The 23,330-nt window shown below is 36.3% G+C and overlaps 1 protein-coding gene across 4 annotated transcripts in view; it reads left to right on the top strand.

Moving 5' to 3' along the window:
* EXOC6B (exocyst complex component 6B) overlaps nt 1-23,330 on the top strand; it is a 675,853-nt gene that overhangs the window by 251,494 nt on the left and 401,029 nt on the right. For all 4 annotated transcript variants that reach the window (XM_066267372.1, XM_066267374.1, XM_066267375.1 and 1 more), the window contains 2 exons: nt 3,451-3,627; nt 20,338-20,406. In XM_066267372.1, the coding sequence (XP_066123469.1) occupies nt 3,451-3,627; nt 20,338-20,406 (246 nt within the window). The remainder of the gene's footprint in view (nt 1-3,450; nt 3,628-20,337; nt 20,407-23,330) is intronic.

The raw sequence follows: 23,330 nt of genomic DNA, 5'->3' as shown, positions 1-23,330 counted from the left end.
GTTACCCTTTCTACTTGCTTTTCTTGGGAAAAATTATATTTATTTTTTAAGAGCATGCTACCTGGTCCTCTGTGAAGCCTTTCCTGAAACCTCTCCAAGCAGACATGATTACTTTCTCCTTTGTTCAGCCATTGTTCTCTGTATTATTTCTATTATTATATTTATTACATGGGGTTTCAGCCACTTATTTTCCAGTTGGACTTCCCTAACAGTTTGATGTGAGGTTCATGAGTTAGAGACTCCATCTTTTTCTTTGTGTACCCAGAGTGCAGCACAATGCCTGGTACCAAATAGACATTCAATATATGTTTGACCAAAAATATCAATACAGAGAGAAAGCACCATGAATTAGGGCAGTAAGAGGAGGCTTTCTAAAGCCAGAAGTATTTTAGTTGGGTTTTGGGGATAGGTTCGACTCAAGCAGAAAGAGGTGATTCAGTAGAGATACAGAAGTGGAAATATAACTCGTATACTGTGAAGTAGGGTCTGATTCAAGTGGAAGATGTATTTGAGACTACTGGATACATATATTGGAAAATTAGGCTCAGCTTCCATTATGGAGGGGTCTAAGTGATGGATTGTGAAGTTTGGATTTGTTCTTGTTTAAATTTTTACCCAGTTTCCCTAATGCCTAATTGGTGTGATGAATGATGTGATTTAAGAAGAGCCGGGCCGCAGTATGCAGGGGAATTATAATGAGGAGGTGATGAGTTCCATTTTAGGTATGTTGGAAGTGAGGCGATGGTAGAGCACGCAGTAATAATAGGAAACTGGAGATGTGCTATTTGATCTCAGGAGAGCAGAAAGAGTGGTAAGAGAAGAGGACTGAGGAATAAACCTTGCTTAATTTCTCTATATTAGGAAACCAGAGAATGTATATGAGGGGACCTTGAAGAAGAGGTGGTTAAATGTATAAAATATTATTCACAAAGATAATGAACAACTAATAAGGAAAAGAAAATGCCTGAATGCTTTCCAAGCTACTTGTAGGCTTTGTATCCTCCTGCCTCCATTTCAACCCAGGTGGCAGAACTCAGGCAGCCACTTCTCTGGCTCGTGACTCTAAAGGCTTTCTCTGGAGGGACAGAATAAATGGTCCTGGTGGTGTCGCTTCATATGTTAGATGAGACCTCTGAACCATATTTACTATTTTTTCATCCCCGTGGGCTTATTTTAATACATATTATATGTATTTATATGTTATATCTATTTATTCTTCTCCACTTCTTGCCAGTCCCATAACATACATTCTGAATAGGTGGCAGTTTTCATTTGCAGCCATAATGGGCAACATCTGAGTATTTATTTTATTGTTCTACCTGAGATTCAGTGTTTCTAACTTGACTGGTTCCTTCTTGGCAGCTCTGCCCTGACCGCTGCTTTACACACTGGAGCAGCCTTGATAATTCTAATAGAGACCTCAAGTTCTGATGGAGCTATGAAAGACTGCTTAAAATGCTTTGATTTCTAACATAGGGTTTGCTCTCTTAATCTGTACTCTTTCAAATTGATGGGAAAACCAGATACATACCACCTAAAAAGAACAAGTCACAGGAGATGTAAAATTACTTCTGTAGGATACATTTCATTTAAAGTTTTAAATGACAGTATTTAAGTATGGCTTCTCTTGATTGCTTTTAATACACTGGCACTATTTTATTGATTGTGAAAGAAAAAGAATTAACGTGAAATTCAATAAAATAAAACCAACTTGTGAAAGCTTTTGGTATTGCTATATTGAGAGTGGAGTTAAGGGACAAGGGACCACTCTAGTCGAGGGCGTACATTTTTTAAACATGAAAAAGTTAGGTAGTTCTCCCTTCCCTGGTGCCTCTCGGGTTCTGGATTCCTTTTTCTGTGGTTTGCATTTGAAGTGATGGGGAAGAACTTCTTACTTCTGAGAGGGAGAGAAAGACTATTTTATCTGGTTTTGGGTTTCTAATGCTTGAAGGATATGTATGTCTCGTGTACAAACCTAAATTAGATGTTCTTGGACGCCCTCTCTACCTCAGTTTGTCAGCAGAGCCACTTATTTTATGTAAGTCAAAGCAAAATATCAATGAGCACTATGTAGAGAAACAAGTTTATCCATTGATTCGAATCTCTGGAATGCAGATTCTTTTCATTTTCTTGGCAGAAACTAGCTCACATTGTTAAGGTTTTCCTCCGTCCTATTATACTTGTCTCATTTAACCAGGGCCTGGACTAACATCTTATACTTAATATTTGTCTTGAATTCCTTCATCTCATTCAGAATATTTGGAAACTGATTTTCCCCCGAACTAATATCTATTTGTCACTGAGGGGAAATAGCATATATCAGTTAAGGAATGTATATTCTGAGAAGTCACAGTTCCCAAACTTTGTATTTTAGGATGATACTAAGTATCACGTATAAGAAAAAAAGGGACCATACATTGTGAAATACTTTTGGAACATGCTGGGTTAAATCAAATCAAAGAAATTTCTTAAAATGGACTTCTCCCAGTTTTCTGTTTTGTTGGTTACCATCATATATCTACAAGAAGGCTCCATGATGTGTAATACGTAGTTCCCATTTATTTGGTCACAGATGCCCTGTTTTGGGAAACATGCGGCCACGCTTTGCGGGACTGTTGGTGTGGGGGGAAGGTCACTGATGTGGGATTTAGTTCACACTTTGAGATTCTGATTTACTACAAACCTGACCCCATCCGAAGCCTTAGTTTCCTGAGTACTGACCAAGGTCACTTCGAGCTTTAATACTGTCTGGTTTAATACTTCTGTGGTTGACCCTTGAAAGTGACACTTCCCACCTTTTTTGTATCTGTTGAAACCACACCATCATTTGAGTCTATTTTTTAAAGCTGAGGGGATAACACTTACTTTTCTCTAAAAGTTCAAAAGAAGATGTCCTTTAAAACAGTTTTCCACAGATTAAGGTCATGAAATCCTGTTGAATTAGTTAGTTCAAAGCACACTATTAAGATACTTTTTTTTTTCTTAATCAGTAGAATTGTGTTGATCTCTTAGATCCAAACAACTGTTTTTCAGAGTCCCTTAAGCTTAAAGTCCCCTGCCCTCCTCGCCCACCACGTGGTTCCAAAGTGGCATTTATCTTGTAAGACATAAATATTTGGTCATGTGTACTAATCTCTTGGCTACTTAAAGGAAATGGGTAGTTTCACTTTGATGGTGATTTAGTGGGTATATTTGGAAAGTCTTATGATAGTATTGACTGAGTATAATCTTTTTTTTTTTTTTTTGGTGGAAACTGGGAAAATGAATTAAGAGGGGTAACTTCAGGGTTAAAAATCTATACATTTATATTTTTGGATTTATTTCTGAGACTAAAACTGTGTATTAAGGCATTTTGTTGTATTTTCTTTAAGATATTAATTTGTTGAAAATAAGTTCTTTAAATACTTAATTATTATTATTATTTTTAATGTATATGTGTCTCTGTCCTAGGCCCAACAACAAAGAAACCTGGATAACATCGTCTTACAACAACCCAGAATAGGAAGCAAAAGAAAATCTAAGAAAGATGCATATACGATTTTTGAGACAGAGATAGAAAGCACTAGCCCCAAGTCGGAACAGGATTCAGGAATTCTGGATGTTGAAGATGAAGAAGATGATGAAGAGGTAACTGACATTTGAACTGGGGATGTGAAACTGTTCTTAGATTTAAATACAGTATGTCTGAGATGTGATGAAGAATGTATTCATTTAATACAGCTTTTGTGATATGCTAGAATTAAATATCATTTTAAATACAAATAGGCCCTGATTTAAGGAAACTGCAGTTGTGCTAAGATATGTTAGATTCTAATTTTTTAGATTTTTAAATGCATTTGTTTAATTTTTTAAGTTTCAGGGCTTTTGATTGTATACTGACTGGGTGGGAAGAATGGGGTTTGCCTGACCTGGAGAAAGATATCCACATGACCTCCACCGAAACTACAAAACATTTCTGGAGACAAATAAAAGATGTTACTTTAAACAGTGGGGAACCAACAAGCACTTTCTTGGCCTTGAGTTATGGTTCAGGTTGAAAATGTAAAAAGGTTCCAGAAAGTTGAAAAGACATTTCTGGAGGAAATAAATATATGAGTGATTATAGAGAATCTGGGAATTTTGTGACACATCAGTAACCTCTGAGATTAGATCTCTGTCACTTTCAGGTAAAGAATAAGATCAAGTGGCTTAACTAGTAGATATTTTTTTATCTTTCTTTGTTGTTGGAAATGAATTTAATGTGTTTTTAAAAATAAAACTACTGTGACATGAGATTTCCTGTTAAAATGTTTTTGAAAATATTTATTTTTATAATGGAATTAGTTTCTCTTTGAGTGTAGTGGTTGAAGCATGACTGTTGGACTCAGACAAGTCCTGGCTCTACCATTTTATTTTGAAAAAAAAGTTAACATTTATATAATTTACTTTAAAAATATTCAAAGACATGTGCGAGGAACCATTTATTTCTAGACTCAGTTAACCTGATTGCCTTTAAGTGCTTGTTACCTTTCTACTGTTTTATTTCTCCAAATAAAATTGGGTTCACTGTCTCCTCCTTTTTCTTGTCCTTTGCTATATATACCTTACCACTCTCCTTTCTGTCCTCTCCCCCCAAAACTTGTCACTGTCTAACTTTGTAATTGTAGGTAATTGTTGAGTCTGATGTAACTTTAATGTCTTCATCTATAAAGTAAAGACAATATTCTTGGCCCCATAGGTTTGCACAGGTGCCTGTACCATGAATGGTGGTTTATATAGATGTTAGTTTCTGCCCTATTTTTATTACTCTTCCTTCCTCATTTCTATTAAGTAGCACTACTGTCAGTATCCCTGTTCTTGTTATTATTTCTCTTTCATGTCAAAAATCAAATTGTCACTGTTTAAACTGTTTGGGCTGAAAAGCAAATAACCCAGTTAATTATGTGTCTATAACATTAGCATTTGCATTTGATGGAAAGTCTGAGAGACCATCATATGTATAAAGTACTACATTTTTTATATAGCTGTCATTATTGAGGGGACACAGTTCTACAATATAAGTGAATGATTGCATTTATAATTTATACTTTATCAGGATATGTTTATTATGTAAATGAGGTACATTAATGGTTAACAATGTGTGAAAATTTTATCATAATCCCTACTGTACATATATAACAAGAACTTTTAATAGCTCTAAGAAACAGAGCTAAGAAAAGAACCGCATATTTGCCTGATACTCCTGGAAAAGGAAAGGGGCAGAGAAGACTTGATCCCCTGAATATATTTCTAGTATTCTCTCTTCTTGCCTGTAATGACTGGTACAGTAGGATATAGATCCACAACTTACAGTAGTAATTCAATAAAGAATCAGTCTCAAGAAAGACCACTTAATGCTTTTTAATTATGTTCTGGATACCTATCAAGGAAAGTAAATTCTATCAGGCACTGTGCTTTATGGAAACAGAAGTTAGACAAAGTCTACACTCCTGGGTAATACTCCAAAAAGATGGCTAGATGATAAGATAAAAGAATGAAGTATGTGCACAGTTCTCATGTATCACCAAGAACCTTCTGGATAGAAGCCATTCTTCATCATTAACTCACTGAATACCCTGAGCACCTCCCTTTTAATTTTTGTGCCACATTTCTTCTTTGTTTTATCTTCTAAGGTCCAGAGAAGATGAAGAAAGTAGGACTAGTAAAGTGTATGAGGGGTTCCTCATAAAGGAAGTATTTTAAGAATGTACTTGGAAGTTAACTTTTTAAAATACTCCCATATCCCAAATCAAACAGAATTCACATTAGAGATTTGCTGATTGAGCTCTTACAATAAGAATTCAGCACTTCACTGTCATCTAATGGCATCCTATCTTAAAAAAATTTCTACTTTATATTTATTTACTTCTCAGTTTGAATCTTCTTCAAGTGCACATTCTTAATCTCCAGCCTCATGTAGAGAATTATTTATTTAGATGTCTCCAAACTGGTTTCTTGGCATAGTTCTTGCATGGTGTGAATAAATTCTTCAGATAAGGTCTTTCGTGACCCACTGTGACGTTCTGACCTTCATTCTTGTCATTCTTCAACAGACCTCATTGAGAGCAGCGTAAGTAGTTTTTGAAATATTTTGACTTTTAAACTGTGGCATAGAATCCTGTCGGGCAGTGGTTCTTAATGTATTTGGAGTAATATGTTACTTTGAGAGTTTGATAAAAATGTACAGAATCTTTCCCCCAGTAAAACATATATATATTCACTCACAAAAAGTTCTATGTGAAATTTTAGGACATTCATGAAACTCATGTTGCCCCTAGGACCCAAGTTAAGAACCTCTGTTGCCCTGGCCGGTTGGCTCAGCGGTAGAGCGTCGGCCTAGCGTGCGGAGGACCCGGGTTCGATTCCCGGCCAGGGCACACAGGAGAAGCGCCCATTTGCTTCTCCACCCCTCCGCCGCCCTTTCCTCTCTGTCTCTCTCTTCCCCTCCCGCAGCTAAGGCTCCATTGGAGCAAAGATGGCCCGGGCGCTGGGGATGGCTCTGTGGCCTCTGCCTCAGGCGCTAGAGTGGCTCTGGTTGCAACATGGCGACACCCAGGATGGGCAGAGCATCGCCCCCTGGTGGGCAGAGCGTCGCCCCATGGTGGGCGTGCCGGGTGGATCCCGGTCGGGCGCATGCGGGAGTCTGTCTGACTGTCTCTCCCTGTTTCCAGCTTCAGAAAAATGAAAAAGAAAAAAAAAAAAAAGAACCTCTGTTATACGGCAGTGCTTCTTGAACTTCAGTGTGCACACGATCAACTTGTAATCATATTGAAATGCAGATTCTGATTCTACAGATTAGGCATGTGAGAATGGTACACATGGTCTCAGAGCGTACTTTGAGTGGCAGGGGTAAAGAGGACCACAAGAAAGCATTTTTAGTGCATAAAGAAAACAAATCCTCCCTGGCTGGACAGCTTGGTTGGTTAGAGCATTGTCTTAAAGCACAGAGGTTGCCAGTTTAATCCCAGATCAGGGCACATACAGGAAGAACTTGATGTTCCTGTCTCTCTTTCTCACGCCCTTCTCTCATTGAAATCAGTAGGAGACTCATGGTTTGGGTCTCCTATTGATTTTTCATTAATATGTCTTTTTTGGGGGTATTTTTTCTGAAGTGAGAAGCAGTGAGGTAGAGAGACAGACTCCTGCATGCGCCCAACCGGGATCCACCCAGCATGCCCACTAGGAGGTGATGCTCTGCCCCTCTGGGATGTTGCTCTGTTGCAACTGGAGCCATTCTAGTGCCTGAGGCAGAGGCCATGGAGCCATCCTCAGCACCTGGGCCAACTTTGCTCCAATGGAGCCTTGGCTGCAGGAGGGGAAGAGAGAGATAGAAAGAAAGGAGAGAGGAAAGTGAGGAGAAGCAGATGGTCACTTCTCCTGTGTGCCCCGGCCGGGAAGTGAACCTGGGACTTCCACATGCCGGGCTGACACTCTACTGCTGAGCTAGCCAGCCAGGGCCAGGACTCTTCTCTTATAAGGACTCCAGTCCTATTGTATGAGTATCCCACTCTTATATCATTTAAGCTTAATCACACCTTTTGAAGGGACCTATATCCAAATATAATCATTTTGGGTGTTAGGGCTTCAACATATGAATTTTGGGGGTGACACAATTCAGTCTATAACACGGTAATTGGAAAGAACTCAAGATTTGTATTTAGAAGGTACAAGTTCTGTCAGCTTTGTGCTATTGGAGCAAATTAGGTCATTTCTCTAAGCATCTCTTTTCTCACTTATAAAAGTACCAATAATTAATTTATGTCAACTTGCTTGGGAAAAGTTCTAGTTATTAGGATATTTGACCCAAATTTCAAATTGGTTTTTATAAAATTTTCTAGTGACAGGAGGGTAACAGAAAATAAGGATCATTTCTCAGTAAGCTAAAGTGAAATACAGGATGCCATTAGAACTTCAGAGTTTAAATCAGAGAGGTTGCCGGTTGGCAGCCCATGACCAGAAACAGCTTGCAAAATGGCTGTTGGCTTGCGTAGTGCTTAAAATTTAATAAGTTAGTTGCCAACTTTTAAAAGTCAATTGAATTCACATAAAAATCTGTATTTCCAAGTGAAGCTCTTTCTAAGCATGGTAGTAATAGACTCACCCTGGGTTGCCACGAGGGATCTGGCTTTTCCACTAACCCATACCCCTTGTAGTGCTTGCACATTGGTCATTGCCATTTACTGTCACGTTTATGCTGTTGTTGATGCAAAGATATTATTAGTTATACCAAGTCTCTATTAAAAATGATAAAATTGAGGATAGAGTGATAGGACCACATGTTTGCAAAAAATGATGAGAACATAGTCTTTTTTATGGCAATGGTATTTTGCAGTTATAATTAAAACATTTTATTGACTTTATTGGGGTTATTAAAATTATACAGGTTTCAGGTGTATAAGTCTATAATACATCATCTGTGTTTTCACCACCCCAAGTTGAGAACATAGTCTTTTATAACAATGAATAATAGTATGTCTATTCAGAGAATACAATTTAAAATGCTGGCCTACTTCACTTAATTCCCAGTGCCCCCTGACTCCTCCCTGTAGGCTGTGAATTTTTCACTTCTATTCTTAATGAAAGATGATCTATTAAAGCTGATATATGCACGCAGATGAAAAGTAGTTACCTATACATATAATCAAGTGGCAATAAAGACCATTTAGAAACTTGAATAAAAACATTATGGCATGCTTGAGACATTCTGGGTTTCTTATTCCCATTCTTTGATCTTTTAGGTTTATTCATTGGCAAAAAAATACTATGGCTCATTGATTTAAGATCTTTTTAAATTTTTCACTGTAGTGATATTAAACAGATCTTGACATTTTGAAAATTGCTTGCCTTCATTACAAACACTTACCTACCTTTTCAGATCTTCTAGAATTTCTCCTTTATATGCTCATTGCTTACCCAACCACCCCTGTCACTCTGTGCTAAGTTGCTAATAACACCAAGTAGGGATTGTATCCCTTTTTTCTCCGTTGTCTAAAATACCTAATTTTACTTTTCCTTGAGATTAGTTTATTCTCACCTCTTCTATATCACCTTCTTTTAAAGAGTTTGAAATCTTCAGAAAAGTTACGAGTAGTAAAATGAACATCATATATTCTTTATTTAAATGCTCCACTTATTAAAATTTGATGTATTCTTTCTCTTTCAAAAATTTGATTTTGAAAGAATCAGAAAAATATGTATCTACTTGCCCCAAGCAAAGCTAAACCATTTGAAATGGTCATACTTCATCATTTTTAATGCTCAGTACAGCAGTATGTAGTTTTCTGAGAATGACATTCTCTTTCATAACCACAGTAAAGTTATCACACCCATGAAATTTACTATTGGTACAATAATTGCCATTTAATATACAGCACATATACTCATTTCTCCAGTTGTCCCAATAATGTCTTTTATAGCAGATTTTTAAATTTTATTTCTCCTGTAGCCATATCCAGACAAGTATCACATATTGTATTTAATTTTTATATCAGTTTATTCTCCTTTAATATCTCTATTTAAGTATATTTGGTGCATCCTCATGATTAGGTTAAGTTTAATTATTTTTGGCAGGAATATTATAGAAGTAATATTATGTTATTTCCAGTGCATCACATCAGGAGGTACATAGTTGGTAAGGTGTTGTCTGTGAGAAAGGTACCTTTCCCTCTTTGTAATTAATGAGTGATCTTTGGCATGACACTTTTAGACTATGTGACTGTACTGTTCCCTAACAGTTTTTTAGCCATTGGTTTTAGAATTCATTGAGGATCATATGTTACTGTGGTGATTATAAAGTAGTGATTTTCTACTTTTATCATTTCTTTGACAATGATTAGTTGCATTCTTCTATAAAGAAGAAATTTCTTTTCTCCCTTTCCTTTTTTTAATGTTAGTATTGGCACATGGATTCTTATTTTCTATACAGTACAATGGGTTATATCCCATTCTTGCCTTTCATTTTGATTCTTTAATTGTTCCAAATTTGGCCAGTGTGAGTCTCATCCATTATCCATTATCCAAAAAATTGTCTCCATCAATTTTTTAAATTAAATTTATTGGATTGATAATAGTTAATAAAATTATATAGGTTTCAGGTATATAATTCTATAATACATCATCTGTGTATTGCATTGTGTGTTTACCACTCAGTCAGATCTCATTTTATCACCACGTATTTGGTCCCCTTTACCTTTTTCTACTTTCCCATTCCCCTTTCCCTCTGGTCGCCACCATAGTGTTGTCTGTGTCATGAGTTTTTGTTTATTTGTTTGTCTTGTTTTGTTCATTTGTTGCTTTAATTTCTATATCCCACATATGGGTAAAATCATATGGTTCTTGACTTTTTCTGTCTGAATCATTTCACTTAGAATGATACTCTCAAGATCCATCCATGTTGTTGCAAATGGCTGTTTTCATTATTTCTTATGGCAGAGTAGTATTCCATTGTATACATGTAACTATATCTTCTTTATCCAGTCATCTGTTGAAAGACATTTTAGTTTTATGTCTTGGCCACTGTGAATAATGCTGCAGTGAACATGGGGCGCATATATCATTGTCAATAAGTGTTTTCAAAGTTTTTGGGTAGATACCTAAGAAGAGGGGTTGCTGGGTCATATGGTAACTCTGTTCTTAATTTTTTAAGTAATCTCCATACTGTTTCCCCTATTGACTGGGAAACAGTTTATATTCCTGTCAGCAGTGAATTAGGGTTCCATTTACTCCACAGCCTCTTCAACACTTGTTATTACTTGTCTTGTTGGTAATAGCCATTCACATAGGTGTGAGGTGGTATCTTGTTGTAGTTTTGACTTGTATTTCTCTAATAGTTTCCATCAATTTTTTTTTTGGATAGGTGCTCTTGGTTCATTCCAGGTTCTGCCCCAGCCCAGAACCAGCTATTTCTTCAGAGAGCTTTTTTCCTTTTACTGGAGAATGATATTTAGAAACTGAAATGTGGGCATTAGGTGTATTTCTTTGCAGACGTAGCTAAAAAATACATATGCCATACCAACAATAGACAGTTTTATAAATCATGAGTTAAAACTGATGCTCTAATTTCAACATCCTTAATTGCTTTGCAAATGTTACTAAAGGCAGTAAATTTATTAGGTTCAAGTTTGTTTTTTAGTTCTTTTTATTCTACAATATATCCCACTGAGACGATGTAGTTCAGAGTATTTTTGTGATAAAGCTGATATATAATTAGGTTTATTTCTTTTTGCATTAATTTTTAGATTTCCCTATTATTTTTTTATATATATAAAATATGAACATGGTTAAAAAAATACATTCAGTGAAATCCCATTCTCCTCTTTGTCTCTTCTACTTTCATCCTACCCATACTTTGTAAATAATCGGTATCCTTTGTATGTGTGTACCCTTCCTGATACTTTACACAGCATGACTATTAGGAGCATAATACCTATATTTTTTTGGTATTTTTTTGTCCAGAATATATATCCACATGTGTTTATAGACATCTTTTTCATCTTACTTTTACTGCTAGATAGTACTTCATTAATTGAATGTTGTTATAGTTTATTCAGTCAATCTCTATATGTAGGAGTTTAATGATTTTTTTCAAAATTTCCCTATTAAAATGTAGTGTTTCAACTACACAGCTGCTAGAATTAGCTAAAGATAATACTGATGATACCAGGTACTGGCAGATTGCAAAGCAACTGGAATTCTTATATATTGCATTGAAAATGCAAAATAATATGGACACTTGGAAAACAATTTGGTAGTGTATTATAATGTTAAACATACACTTATATACAGGATGGGGCAAAAGTAGGTTTACAGTTGTGAGTACATGAAACACAAAATTTATTTTTATATTATTATTGTATTATTTTCTATATGAACAACTGTAAACCTACTCTTGTCCCACCCTGTATAGGATCCAGCTATATCACTCCTAGATGTTTATTCGTTATGTTCACACAAAAACCCATACCTGAATGTTTATAGCAACTTTATTTATACATTGCTAGAAAGTAGAAACAACTTAAGTGTCTTTTAGTGGGTGAGTGCTTAAATGAACTGTGGTATAGCCACACCTGGAATGTCACTCTGAAATAAAAAGAATTAGCTATAGATACATGAAACAACACAGGTTCATCTGTGTTGACCCTTAGATGCAGTATGATAAATGAAAGAAGCCAGATCCAAAGGCTACAGCCCATCTGAGCCTATTAATATGACACTCCTTAAAAGAGAGCCCCAGGGACAAAGAATGGATCACTGTTTGCCAGGGGCTGGGTGTCAGGGAACAATCTGATTATGAAGGGGCATGAAGAATTTGGGGGATGGCGGAACATTTAAAATCTAGATTGTGATAATGATTACAGAACTACATGGATTTGTCAGAACCCACTGAATTACTTCTAGAAAGGGTGAATTTTACTGTATGTAAAATCCCTTAAAACTTTAAAAAGTTTCAAAATTAAGTCCAAAACCTGAAAATTGTTTTCCATATAGTCAGAGGTATGTGTTCAGGGTAGGTTCCTAGAAGCAGGATTGCAGGGGTAAATGCCTGTGTGATTTTGTTAGAGTCGATTCTGCTCCATAGAGGTTGTTCCATTCCCACATCTCCCCCTCCGGCAGGGTATGAGGTGCTTATTTCCTTACAACTTCTTAAAAAGTGTATTTTGTTAAGCTTTGAATATTTGCCAGTTGAATAGATAAAAAAATGGCATCTTTGTATATTTTTAAATGGCATTCTTATTACTAATGGTGAAATGTAGTATCTCATAAGTTAAACTTTCTGCTCATATATTTTGCTTATTTTTCTAATGATTTTTCCTTCAATTTTAATGAGTTTTTTTATACACTAGGGATATTAGTCCTTTACCTATAATATTTTCTATTTTTTGATCACCTTAATTTTTTCCTCCTCTCAGAACCTTTATACTTAATACAACATTCTAAATTGCCTTTTTTTGCCCAACAGTTTACAGTTTCTTAGCATATAGTAGATTGTTGTTAAATAAAGACCAAATTTTTATTTCCCTAGTGTTAGCTTTAAGCAAAGAATTCTCTCTTTTTTTTAAAAAATGTTTATTTTATTGAGTTTAGAGGGAAAGGAAGGGGGAGGGGAGGGAGGGGGGGAGAGAGAGAGAGAGAGAGAGAGAGAGAGAGAGAGAGAAGATTGATCCATCCCTGTGGGTGCCTGACCAGGGATCAAACTGACAACCTCTGTTGGTTAGAGCTCTTTGGTTGATGCTCCAACTGAGCTGTCTAGCCAGAGCAAGCAAAGAATTTTTGAGGGACTGTCCTTTGATTTTGGCCACAGAACTTTTTGCAGTTTCTCAGTAAAGAAAATAGTGATTTGGCCCTGGCTGGTTGGCTCAGCGGTAGAGCGTCGGCCTGGCGTGCGGGGGACCTGGGTTCGATTCCCGGCCAGGGCACATAGGAGAAGCGCCCATTTGCTTCTCCACCCCCCCTCCTTCCTCTCTCTCTCTCTTCCCCTCCCGCAGCCAAGGATCCATTGGAGCAAAGGTGGCCCGGGCACTGGGGATGGCTCCTTGGCCTCTGCCCCAGGCGCTAGAGTGGCTCTGGTCGAGACAGAGCGACGCCCCCCGGAGGGGCAGAGCATCGCCCCCTGGTGGGCAGAGCATCGCCCCCTGGTGGGCGTGCCGGGTGGATCCCGGTCGGGCGCATGTGGGATCTGTCTGACTGTCTCTCCGCGTTTCCAGCTTCAGAAAAATACAAAAAAAAAAAAAAAAAGAAAGAAAAAAGAAAATAGTGATTTTTCCTTATTTTCTTCTGCTTAGTGCAAACACTTGAGTAAATAAAGTGGTAATCTTTTTAGGGATTTCTCAGGGAGAATCCTAATAACTTGTAAGATGCTGCATAGCAAAATCTGGTACTTTTAGGCTAGAACTTATATGTTCAATGGCTTAGAAAATTCTTTATAGTTTTGTTAATTCTAATCACTTAGACTCCTAGACCTTCTGGCTTGTTGGTGTGTTGTTGGTGTTCAGTCCAGCTATGAAGAAGGCTCATGTCTAAATGCATTTTACTCTTCTTTTCTCTGAAGTCTTGGTAACAAAATAGGACAGAAAAGTACACTGGTGAAAAATGTTTCCCAGGTATTTCCTGGCTTCCAGACATAATATAGGCAGTCAAAATAGATGCTCTGAATGCAAAGACAGTGCCCCTTCAGCTAATCATGGGTTGTTTTTTTCCTTTCAGAAAGATGCCTGGTACATTTTAATGACTTGAGATCCAACTAATGCTCAGACATGGGCACCAAGTCCCTGCATTCATTTACCAATACTGAGAAACTGTTTTTTTGTGTGTGTGTGTATGTGTAAAGAGGTAATCAAAACTATTTTCAAGAAGGAGAATGACTCAAATAATTAGTGAGAACCATGTCTAAATTCCTTGCAAACCTCTGTCATACTCTTTTTGGATGATCCACCTACTTTGAAAGATTTCATAAGAGAAAAATAAATGGCCTGTGTGTGTGTATCTCCTGGGACAGCTGTGAGAACAACAGAGCTGGAGCGCACTAATGCATTTCTGTTTTCATGTGCAGCTTTATCAGCAGTGTAGGTAAATTTCTCAGTACATTTGCTTCTGCTCTTGAGGGAGGCAAGCAATCTTTTCTTGTGCTCTATTCTTCTTTCCTAATGGCATGCTTACCCAGTAATAAAGCAGGTAGATTTATGAGGTTGTTACCTGAGGATACTTTCTCCCCCTACCACCATCCACTGAGTCTTTAAAGATGGTAGAAATAGCTATTAACTCCCAACTTGTTTGGGGGGACAGGGGGTGTTATAAAAATATTAAGTTGATGTATCTGTTAATACTTAAATGCCATTTTTTCTTTAATATCAAAATCACCTTTTTAAAATAAGTTAATTTTCTTTATTCTGTACAAGTGGAACTTAATCCATTAACCTTTCCATTTTTAAAGATTTGACCTGAACTTAGATATATTATAGAAGAAAAATTTCATGAAAGTCAGATCTTGAAGTTTTGTAAGAATTTTTGTAATTATAAATGTTTATTTTTTTTCCCTAACCATCCAATATTTCCACTTCTACTTGAATTTTCTTATATATTCCTCAAAATATATTTTCTGCAGAGGCTTAAAGACTATTTTTTCAGGGTGCCTTTCATTAATTCTATTTATAAATTTATTTTCTCACTTTGTTTCCAGATTCTTTCCATTCATCTGTATAGTGGCATCATTTGATACCTGGTGTATTATTTTTTTTATTTTTTTATTTTTTTAAATAAATTTTTATTAATGTTAATGGGATGACATTAATATTTCAGGGTACATATATTCAAAGAAAACATGTCTAGGTTATCTTGTCATTAAATTATGTTGCATACCCCTCACCCAGAGTCAGATTGTCCTCCGTCACCCTCTGTCTAGTTTTCTCTGTGCCCCTCTCCCTCCCCCTAACTCTCTCCCTCCCTCCCTCCTGCGTCCTCCCTCCCCCCACCCCTGGTAACCACCACTCTCTTGTCCATGTCTCTTAGTCTCGTTTTTATATTCCACCAATGTATGGAATCATGTAGTTCTTGTTTTTTTCTGATTTACTTATTTCACTCCGTATGATGTTATCAAGATCCCACCATTTTGCTGTAAATGATCTGATGTCATCATTTCTTATGGCTGAGTAGTATTCCATAGTGTATATGTGCCACATCTTCTTTATCCAGTCTTCTATTGAAGGGCTTTTTGGTTGTTTCCATGTCTTGGCCACTGTGAACAGTGCTGCAATGAACATAGGGCTACATGTGTCTTTACGTATCAATGATTCTGAGGTTTTGGGGTATATACCCAGTAGAGGGATTGCTGGGTCATAAGGTAGTTCTATTTTCAGTTTTTTGAGGAACCACCATACTTTCCTCCATAATGGTTGTACTACTTTACATTCCCACCAACAGTGTATGAGGGTTCCTTTTTCTCCACAGCCTCTCCAACACTTGCTATTACCCGTCTTGTTGATAATAGCTAATCTAACAGGGGTGAGGTGGATACCTGGTGTATTATTAATAAGATACAAGGCTATTTAACAACAAATATTTTGCAGACAATAATTAAGAAGTATTGCTTTGATGGAAGCTGCTACTATTTATCATAAAAATGTGAAAGTCAGATAGAAACAGACTGATTAGTCATATGCACTGGTACCTAGTAACATATGATCTCTAGTGGGTGTGCGATTGTGTAATTGTAGAATATAGTAGTTGCCTTCCTTATATCTACCTCTCTTTTTTTTTTTTTCAGAGACAGAGAGAGAGTCAGAGAGAGGGATAGACAGGGACAGACAGACAGGAATGGAGAGAGATGAGAAGCATCAATCATCAGTTTTTCATTGTGAAACCTTAGTTGTTCATTGATTGCTTTCTCATATGTGCCTTGACCGCGGGCCTTCAGCAGACCGAGTAACCCCTTGCTCGAGCCAACGACCTTGGGTCCAAGCTGGTGAGCTTTGCTCAAACCAGATGAGCCTGCGCTCAAGCTGGTGACCTCAGGGTCTTGAACCTGGGTCTTTCATATCCCAGTCCGATGCTCCAACCACTGCGCCACGGCCTAGTCAGGCTATATCTACCTCTTAATGTTGTAATTCAGTCTCCCTTAAATTCTTTTACTGGAATATTATTTTAATTTCTTTATTTATATAATACAATATACTCTGAGGCATGATTTCTTAGGTACAGAATCTAAAATCTTACTATTTGCTTCTTTGAAAATAAAGAGGTTAGGGCTGGCAGAAGGCACTAATGTTTTTCCATCATAAACTATATAGGAAATTAGGCAGCTGCTGTCCTTGGTGATGAAATTATTTCATGTGAATTCATAAAGAAAATACTAATTTAAAAAAAGGCAGAATAATCTGAAATATACCATTGGTGGCAATGGTTGATATCTTCATAGATCTATTTGAACTAGAAAAATACAGACTCCAGTATCTTAATGTCTTGAGTTCCTGACTGCCAGGCAGAGGAAATGTTTAACTATTTTAATCATGTTTCTGTATCTCAGAAAGAAAGCCCTTATGAGAGGAAATGACAACGTCCTACCACAAAGTTATCTCTTATCAGTTATAGTCCCAGTCAATAATGATTTGTCAAACTTGGACATGTGTAAAATTCAAGGGCTGTGTTATTTACTTTGGAAAGGAAAAATTAGATGAGGCTGATAACGACAGAGTCATGGCTTTTGTTAGGAGACAGAAACCATTAGAGACAGTCATTGTTAGCTTAGGAAAGTGTCCTGGACCCCTCCCTCTGCCCCAGCTGAAACTTAAACCTGCTTGAATCATTCTTGCAACTTGAGGGAAGGGAGGGGCAGAAGAGGGGGAAGAAGAATGAGGACAGTTTTGACAGAGATTTAGCATTTTAAATGGGGAGCCAAAAGTGAGCCTTAAAACAGACCTATTTATGTGAGTAAGAAAAACTGCCTTTTGTTCACTTCCCCACCCCCATTTATTTAGGTTTTTGAAAGTTCACTTCTTATCCTTCCAAACATGTAGCATTCCTTCACGTACAGTGTAGGTTGCTCTCTTCCTTTCCCCTTTTCCTAGATGTGATTCTTTTTCATTAGTGAAAGTAGAGAAAACACATCTAGCTCAAAGCAATATGAGTCAGTGCATGCTTTACATACCTTTCTTCTCACAGCACTCTTGGTTCCACACAGTGCTCCTAGTGTTTCTCCCAGAAGGAAGCATGGAGGAAAAATGATTTCTAAATAGTAAGCTATTTTTTTTAGTATGAGCTTTATTTATTATGGGCATATTATTTATTAATCACATTAAAAAAGGATTTTATTTATTGATTTCAGAGAGACAGAGAAAGAGAAAGGCAGAGGGGAGGAGTGGAAATCATCAACTCATTCATTGCCTCTCCTACATTCCTTGCCCGGGCAAGACTGGGGCTTCGAACCAGCGACCCCAGCATCCCAGGCTGATGCTCCTTCCACTATGCCACCATAGGTCATGTAATCGTAGGCTACTTTAAGGATGGAGGTAAAATTTAGGAATTGAAACCCCACTTTGCTCCATCTTTTGTTGTTAGATTTTTGTGTACTGCTTTCAAAGCAGGTAGTCACGTGTTTAAGAGGGACTTAACTGGATTAAAATTTCAGGGCTAACAAGTAGCAAAGCCAATATTTCCAGGTCGGGACACTTTAAACAGTTTGAATTTGAATATGATGATGTTAAGTCAGCCTTACAGACAATAGGTTTGGCTGTAAAAATTTGATGGAGATAATAGGAAAGGCCTTTATCTCCTGTGTGTGTGTGTGTGTGTGTGTGTGTGTGTGTGTGTGTGTGTATTTTGGTTGGCCCAGATAAACCAGTCTTATTAGCCCGTTAGTAAAGGGTTCCATTAACTTGTTCATCAGAGATTTGTGGGGAAACTGTTCCCTAATGTGAGTGTTTATTTTATAAGGATAACTGACCTGTGAAAGGCTCTATCTGAAGAATGGCTTGAAGAAGTTTCCTTTTGAATGAAACTATAGCTCTGAGTCAAAGCAAAAGAAAATAAATAAATTGCATGAAGAACATATAACAAAGTAGTGATTGAGTCTTTTATCCAAAATTAGATAAAGAAATTTTCTGAACTTTTTATAAGTATATTTATAATAAATAACTTTATATAAAAGTATAATTTCTATACAGATCATTTTTACAGTTTTCCTGTCTTTTTTATATGCATGTTTAATATTTATGAAGTTTAAGTACTAATATAAATATAATTTTAGAAAAAAATCTTATTTTCCTTCAAATTTCCACTTTGCAGTCAAAGAGGTGAGACTATAAAGATGCTTTAATGTTGTAGTCGTTTCAAGTGAGAGTACTTAATGTTATCTTGTTGCTTTATTTTGTGTTATTAAGTTGAAAACGGGTGACCGTTTGTACTCTTAAAGTTTCAATTTTTATGTGCTTTTTAAAAAATTGGATTTATTAGGGTGACACTAGTTAACAGGTTTCAGGTGCCCAATTCTGCAACACATCTCTGTACACCATACTGTGTGTCACCCCACCCATTACCCCAAGTCAAATCTTTGTCCATCACCATTTACCCTTCCTATGCCCTCCTGCACGTTCCCACTCATGGCAATCACTATGTGCTTTTTAATCCTACCTTTTCTTAACCTACATGTGCCCATCTGTCTATAAGCTGTGTTCTCAGTAATCTTGCTTGGGCCATGGTGTCGGATCTTGAGCACCTTACTATTCATCTTTGGATTTACATAAAAGTTAGTTTGAGTGCTTACATAGTATGCAGCACTATGAGATTCTTAAGTATGGAGATTTCATGTCTGCCTCATGGATGGAAGCAAATGAACAAATTCATTATTAAATCTGAACCAATAAACATAGAGATGCTTATATTCTGATGAATCATGCAATTGCCAGTGTTATAGTAAAAACTTCAGCTAGGTCTTTAAAAAAATTACTTCTTTATGTAATTTTGTATTTTCTTTTTGCTTTATTATTATTATTTTTTGTTCAGTATTTATTTATTTCAGTGTCTCCTTTTATTCTTACTAAATTCCTGTAGGTCAACTAGTAGTTTCTTTTTTTAGTTGAGGAACTTGAGGCCAAAGTAGATTGAGACTTATGAGTATCAGGTCATGCGACAGATTGATTTTAGCATTGCAACTGTACTCCAGTTCTTACCTGATGTTTTTTGTTTTACTTTCTCTTTTGATGTCTAGGTTTAATCATATTCATTGTTCATAGTATAGTTTGCTAGTATTATTTATAGAATTGGCTTTTCCATTCTTTATCTTAATTTTTATATGATCTTCCCTCTCTTCCTAGCATATTTCTGTATTTTGATTGCATTCTTACCTAAATAGTCACTAATCTTTATAACCATCACAAGTTGGCTGGCAGGCCATTTAATTCATCCTTTGTAGCAAGTTTTGTATTGACCACAGGAATGTAGTTTTTAATGTAGACTACCATGAATCTAAGAAGGCAAAGTCGAGTTTTCAAAGTCACATTTCCACCCCTTTTCTACAGGCCCACGACCTAAAATATATCTCTAAAAGCAGATGCAGGACCAGTGACACCTGTTACTCCTCTCTGCTGTCCATCCTTCTGTTCTGTGTCTCAGCCTTGGTGCTATCTTCACAGTTTATTAACCACATGGCTAAAATGCCAAAATTAGGTTTCTGGGAGCATGATTGGTTGGTTTGTTGGTTTGTGTTTCTCTCTGAGAAGTTAGATCTGGTTATTTATTTGTTTTTTATTTCCCAGTTAAGTAGTAAAAATGAATGCAATTGCTGTTTATTGCTTTGTTTGAATATTTGTAACAATCTTGATTGTTTTGCAGGTCCCTGGGGCCCAAGATTTGGTGGATTTCTCTCCTGTTTATCGATGTCTACACATATATTCTGTCCTGGTAAGTCTTTATCTGGTTCTGCCTAATAAAGATGTATATTGAATTCCAACTCTGCTTTCTCATTATTGATAGTTTTTTTATTTATTATTAAAAGTAAGGAAAGAGAAACTATTATTTAAGATGTATTAATTATAAAAAAGTCTCTTCTTGAATCTTTTGTTTGTCATGTAATATGCTATAGCTAGTAATATTAATTTCTATTAGTCATATTTTATGTATATTAGGTTATGTATATACCTAAAAATAGTTACACTTCAGATTTCAGTTCTTAATATAATAATGTAGTTATTTAAATAACAGCCTATCTTTACATATAAAATAATATTTGTAAAAACTGTTTTTTTAATTTTTGATGACAATTATTTTTTAGTTATATAAATCATATGGAAAGAGGAACCTCCCTGAGGGGAAAATTATATGGGTGCTAGTGGTATTCTAATAAATGAATTAGAACTTACCTCCATCCTGATAGTACACCTGCATGCAGACGCACAGATGCATACAAAGTCAGTCAGAAATTATACTGTGAAATTAAAGACAAATTGATGAGAGAAGCCCATTATTGATCTTTTTTATAGCAAAGCTCAGAGAAGCTTTTATCAGGTTGTTTTTAATGTTATGCTAAACGAAGTAAGTCTGTGTACATGTTGTTGCCCAATATGTTATCCATTTTCTTTCTTCATGTATTTAACATAGTGTCACTTAGTCATTATTCTATTATTTCTGGGTCATAAGGGATATGCATAATATTTCATTTCACTAATTTTTAATATTTGTGAACCTGATGAATATTAATGCTAGCTCTTTGTTATAATCTGCATTTCTCTGATTACTGGTATCATTGTGCTTCTCTTTATACAATTACTAATCATTTAAGGTTTTCTTCTCTAAACTGCCTATCTTTAACCTTTGTCCTTTGTTCAGTTTTGTATTGGATCTCCTTTTTTTTTTCCAGCAAAACACCTGGAAAATAAATATAATTGTTTTCCTTCTGAAATGACTAGCTTATTATATGTAGAATAGGTGAAAAGATTTTTATGTTTTGTTTCTGTTTCACAGTGATTCTTTTTATTTTAAATTAAATTTATTGGGCCCTGGTTGGATAGCTCAGTTAGTTAGAGCACTGTTCCTATACCAGCAAAAGGTTGCTGGTTTGATCCCCAGGCAGACACATACAGAAACAGATTGATGTCTCTCTCCCTTTCTCTCCCTTTAAAATCAATAAATAAAAATTTTAAAAAATTAAATTTATTGAGGTAACATTAATTAATAAGATAATTTAGGTTTCAAGTGTACAACTCTTTGATACATCATCTGTATATTGCATTGTTTACCCACCACCCAAAGTCACCGTATATTTGATCCTTTTTACCTTCTACTACTCCTCTGGTAACCGCCATACTGTTACCTGTGTCTATGAGTTTTTGTTTTTCTTGTTTGTTCATTTGTTGCTTTCACATATGAGTGATATCATATGATACTTAACTTTTTCTGTCTGACTTATTTCATTTAGGATGATATTCTCAAGATTTGTTGTTTTAACTTTTTATTTTTGCTGGAAAGAGGGATTTCAAGAACTTTTTATATATGGTAGATATTGACATGTTAGGATGTAAATGCTTTTTTTTCCAGTTTGCCATCATATACTAAACTATGGCTATGTTATTTTTCATTAAACAGAAATTACTGATTTTTGATATAATCGAGTCCATCAATTTTAACTCTGTAGTTTGTATTTTTGCATCTTATTTAAAAAAAGATCCTTTTCTATTCTGAAGTCATAAAGCATTCCCTTGCATTGTCTTTAACATTTTACCATTCACTTGAGATTTTATTTACTTTGGATTCACCATTGTATATAGTAAGAGGTATGGATCAAACTAAATTTTCTTTATATATAATGATTTCAGTTTTACCAACCCCATCTACTACATAATTTTTACATCACCAGTGATTCTGGGTAGAACTTCTGGCATACACTAAGTATCCATATTTATTGAACTTGTTTTCCAAATATATTGATATAATTCTGTGGTTTTTATCCTTTAATTTTTGAATGTGGTGAATTTCATTGATAGATTTTTCTGTTTTTGAACTATGTTTGCATTCTTTAGATAAATCCAACTTGAGGAGAATGTATTACTGCTTTTTTTAACATCCTGTGGAATTTAAGTCTTATTTGTTTATTTATTCTTTTATTTATTTTTACTCTTGCTTTTTTTTTTACTTTTGTAGTTATATGTATGGTCATAAGTAGCACAGAATTATAATTTTTTTTTTTTTTTGCATTTTTCTGAAGCTGGAAACAGGGAGAGACAGTCAGACAGACTCCCGCATGCGCCCGACTGGGATCCACCCAGCACGCCCACCATGGGGCGACGCTCTGCCCACCAGGGGGCGATGCTCTGCCCATCCTGGGCGTCGCCATGTTGCGACCAGAGCCACTCTGGCGCCTGAGGCAGAGGCCACAGAGCCATCCCCAGCGCCCGGGCCATCTTTGCTCCAATGGAGCCTTGGCTGCGGGAGGGGAAGAGAGAGACAGAGAGGAAGGCGCGGCGGAGGGGTGGAGAAGCAGATGGGTGCTTCTCCTGTGTGCCCTGGCCAGGAATCAAACCCGGGTCCTCCGCACGCTAGGCCAACGCTCTACCGCTGAGCCAACTGGCCAGGGCTTTTTTTCTATTTTTTATATGGTCTGTAAGTCAGTTTTATGCTAGCCTTATTAAAATGGCTAAATATTCTTCCATTTTTTCTATCTTATGAAATTATTTATGTAAGATAGGAGCTACCTGTTCCTTGACAGTTGAGTAGATATCCCATGTACAGTAATACACATTTTTTCTTTACCACACAATTTTCTCCTTCCTCCCTATCATCTTGCTTCCATTCTTCATGATTTTGTTTAGTTTCTCCATTAGTATGTATGG

Source organism: Saccopteryx bilineata, chromosome 3, assembly GCF_036850765.1.
Source record: "Saccopteryx bilineata isolate mSacBil1 chromosome 3, mSacBil1_pri_phased_curated, whole genome shotgun sequence".
In the NCBI taxonomy this organism is placed as follows: Eukaryota; Metazoa; Chordata; class Mammalia; order Chiroptera; family Emballonuridae; genus Saccopteryx; species Saccopteryx bilineata.
This window is presented reverse-complemented; position numbering and strand designations above follow the sequence as displayed.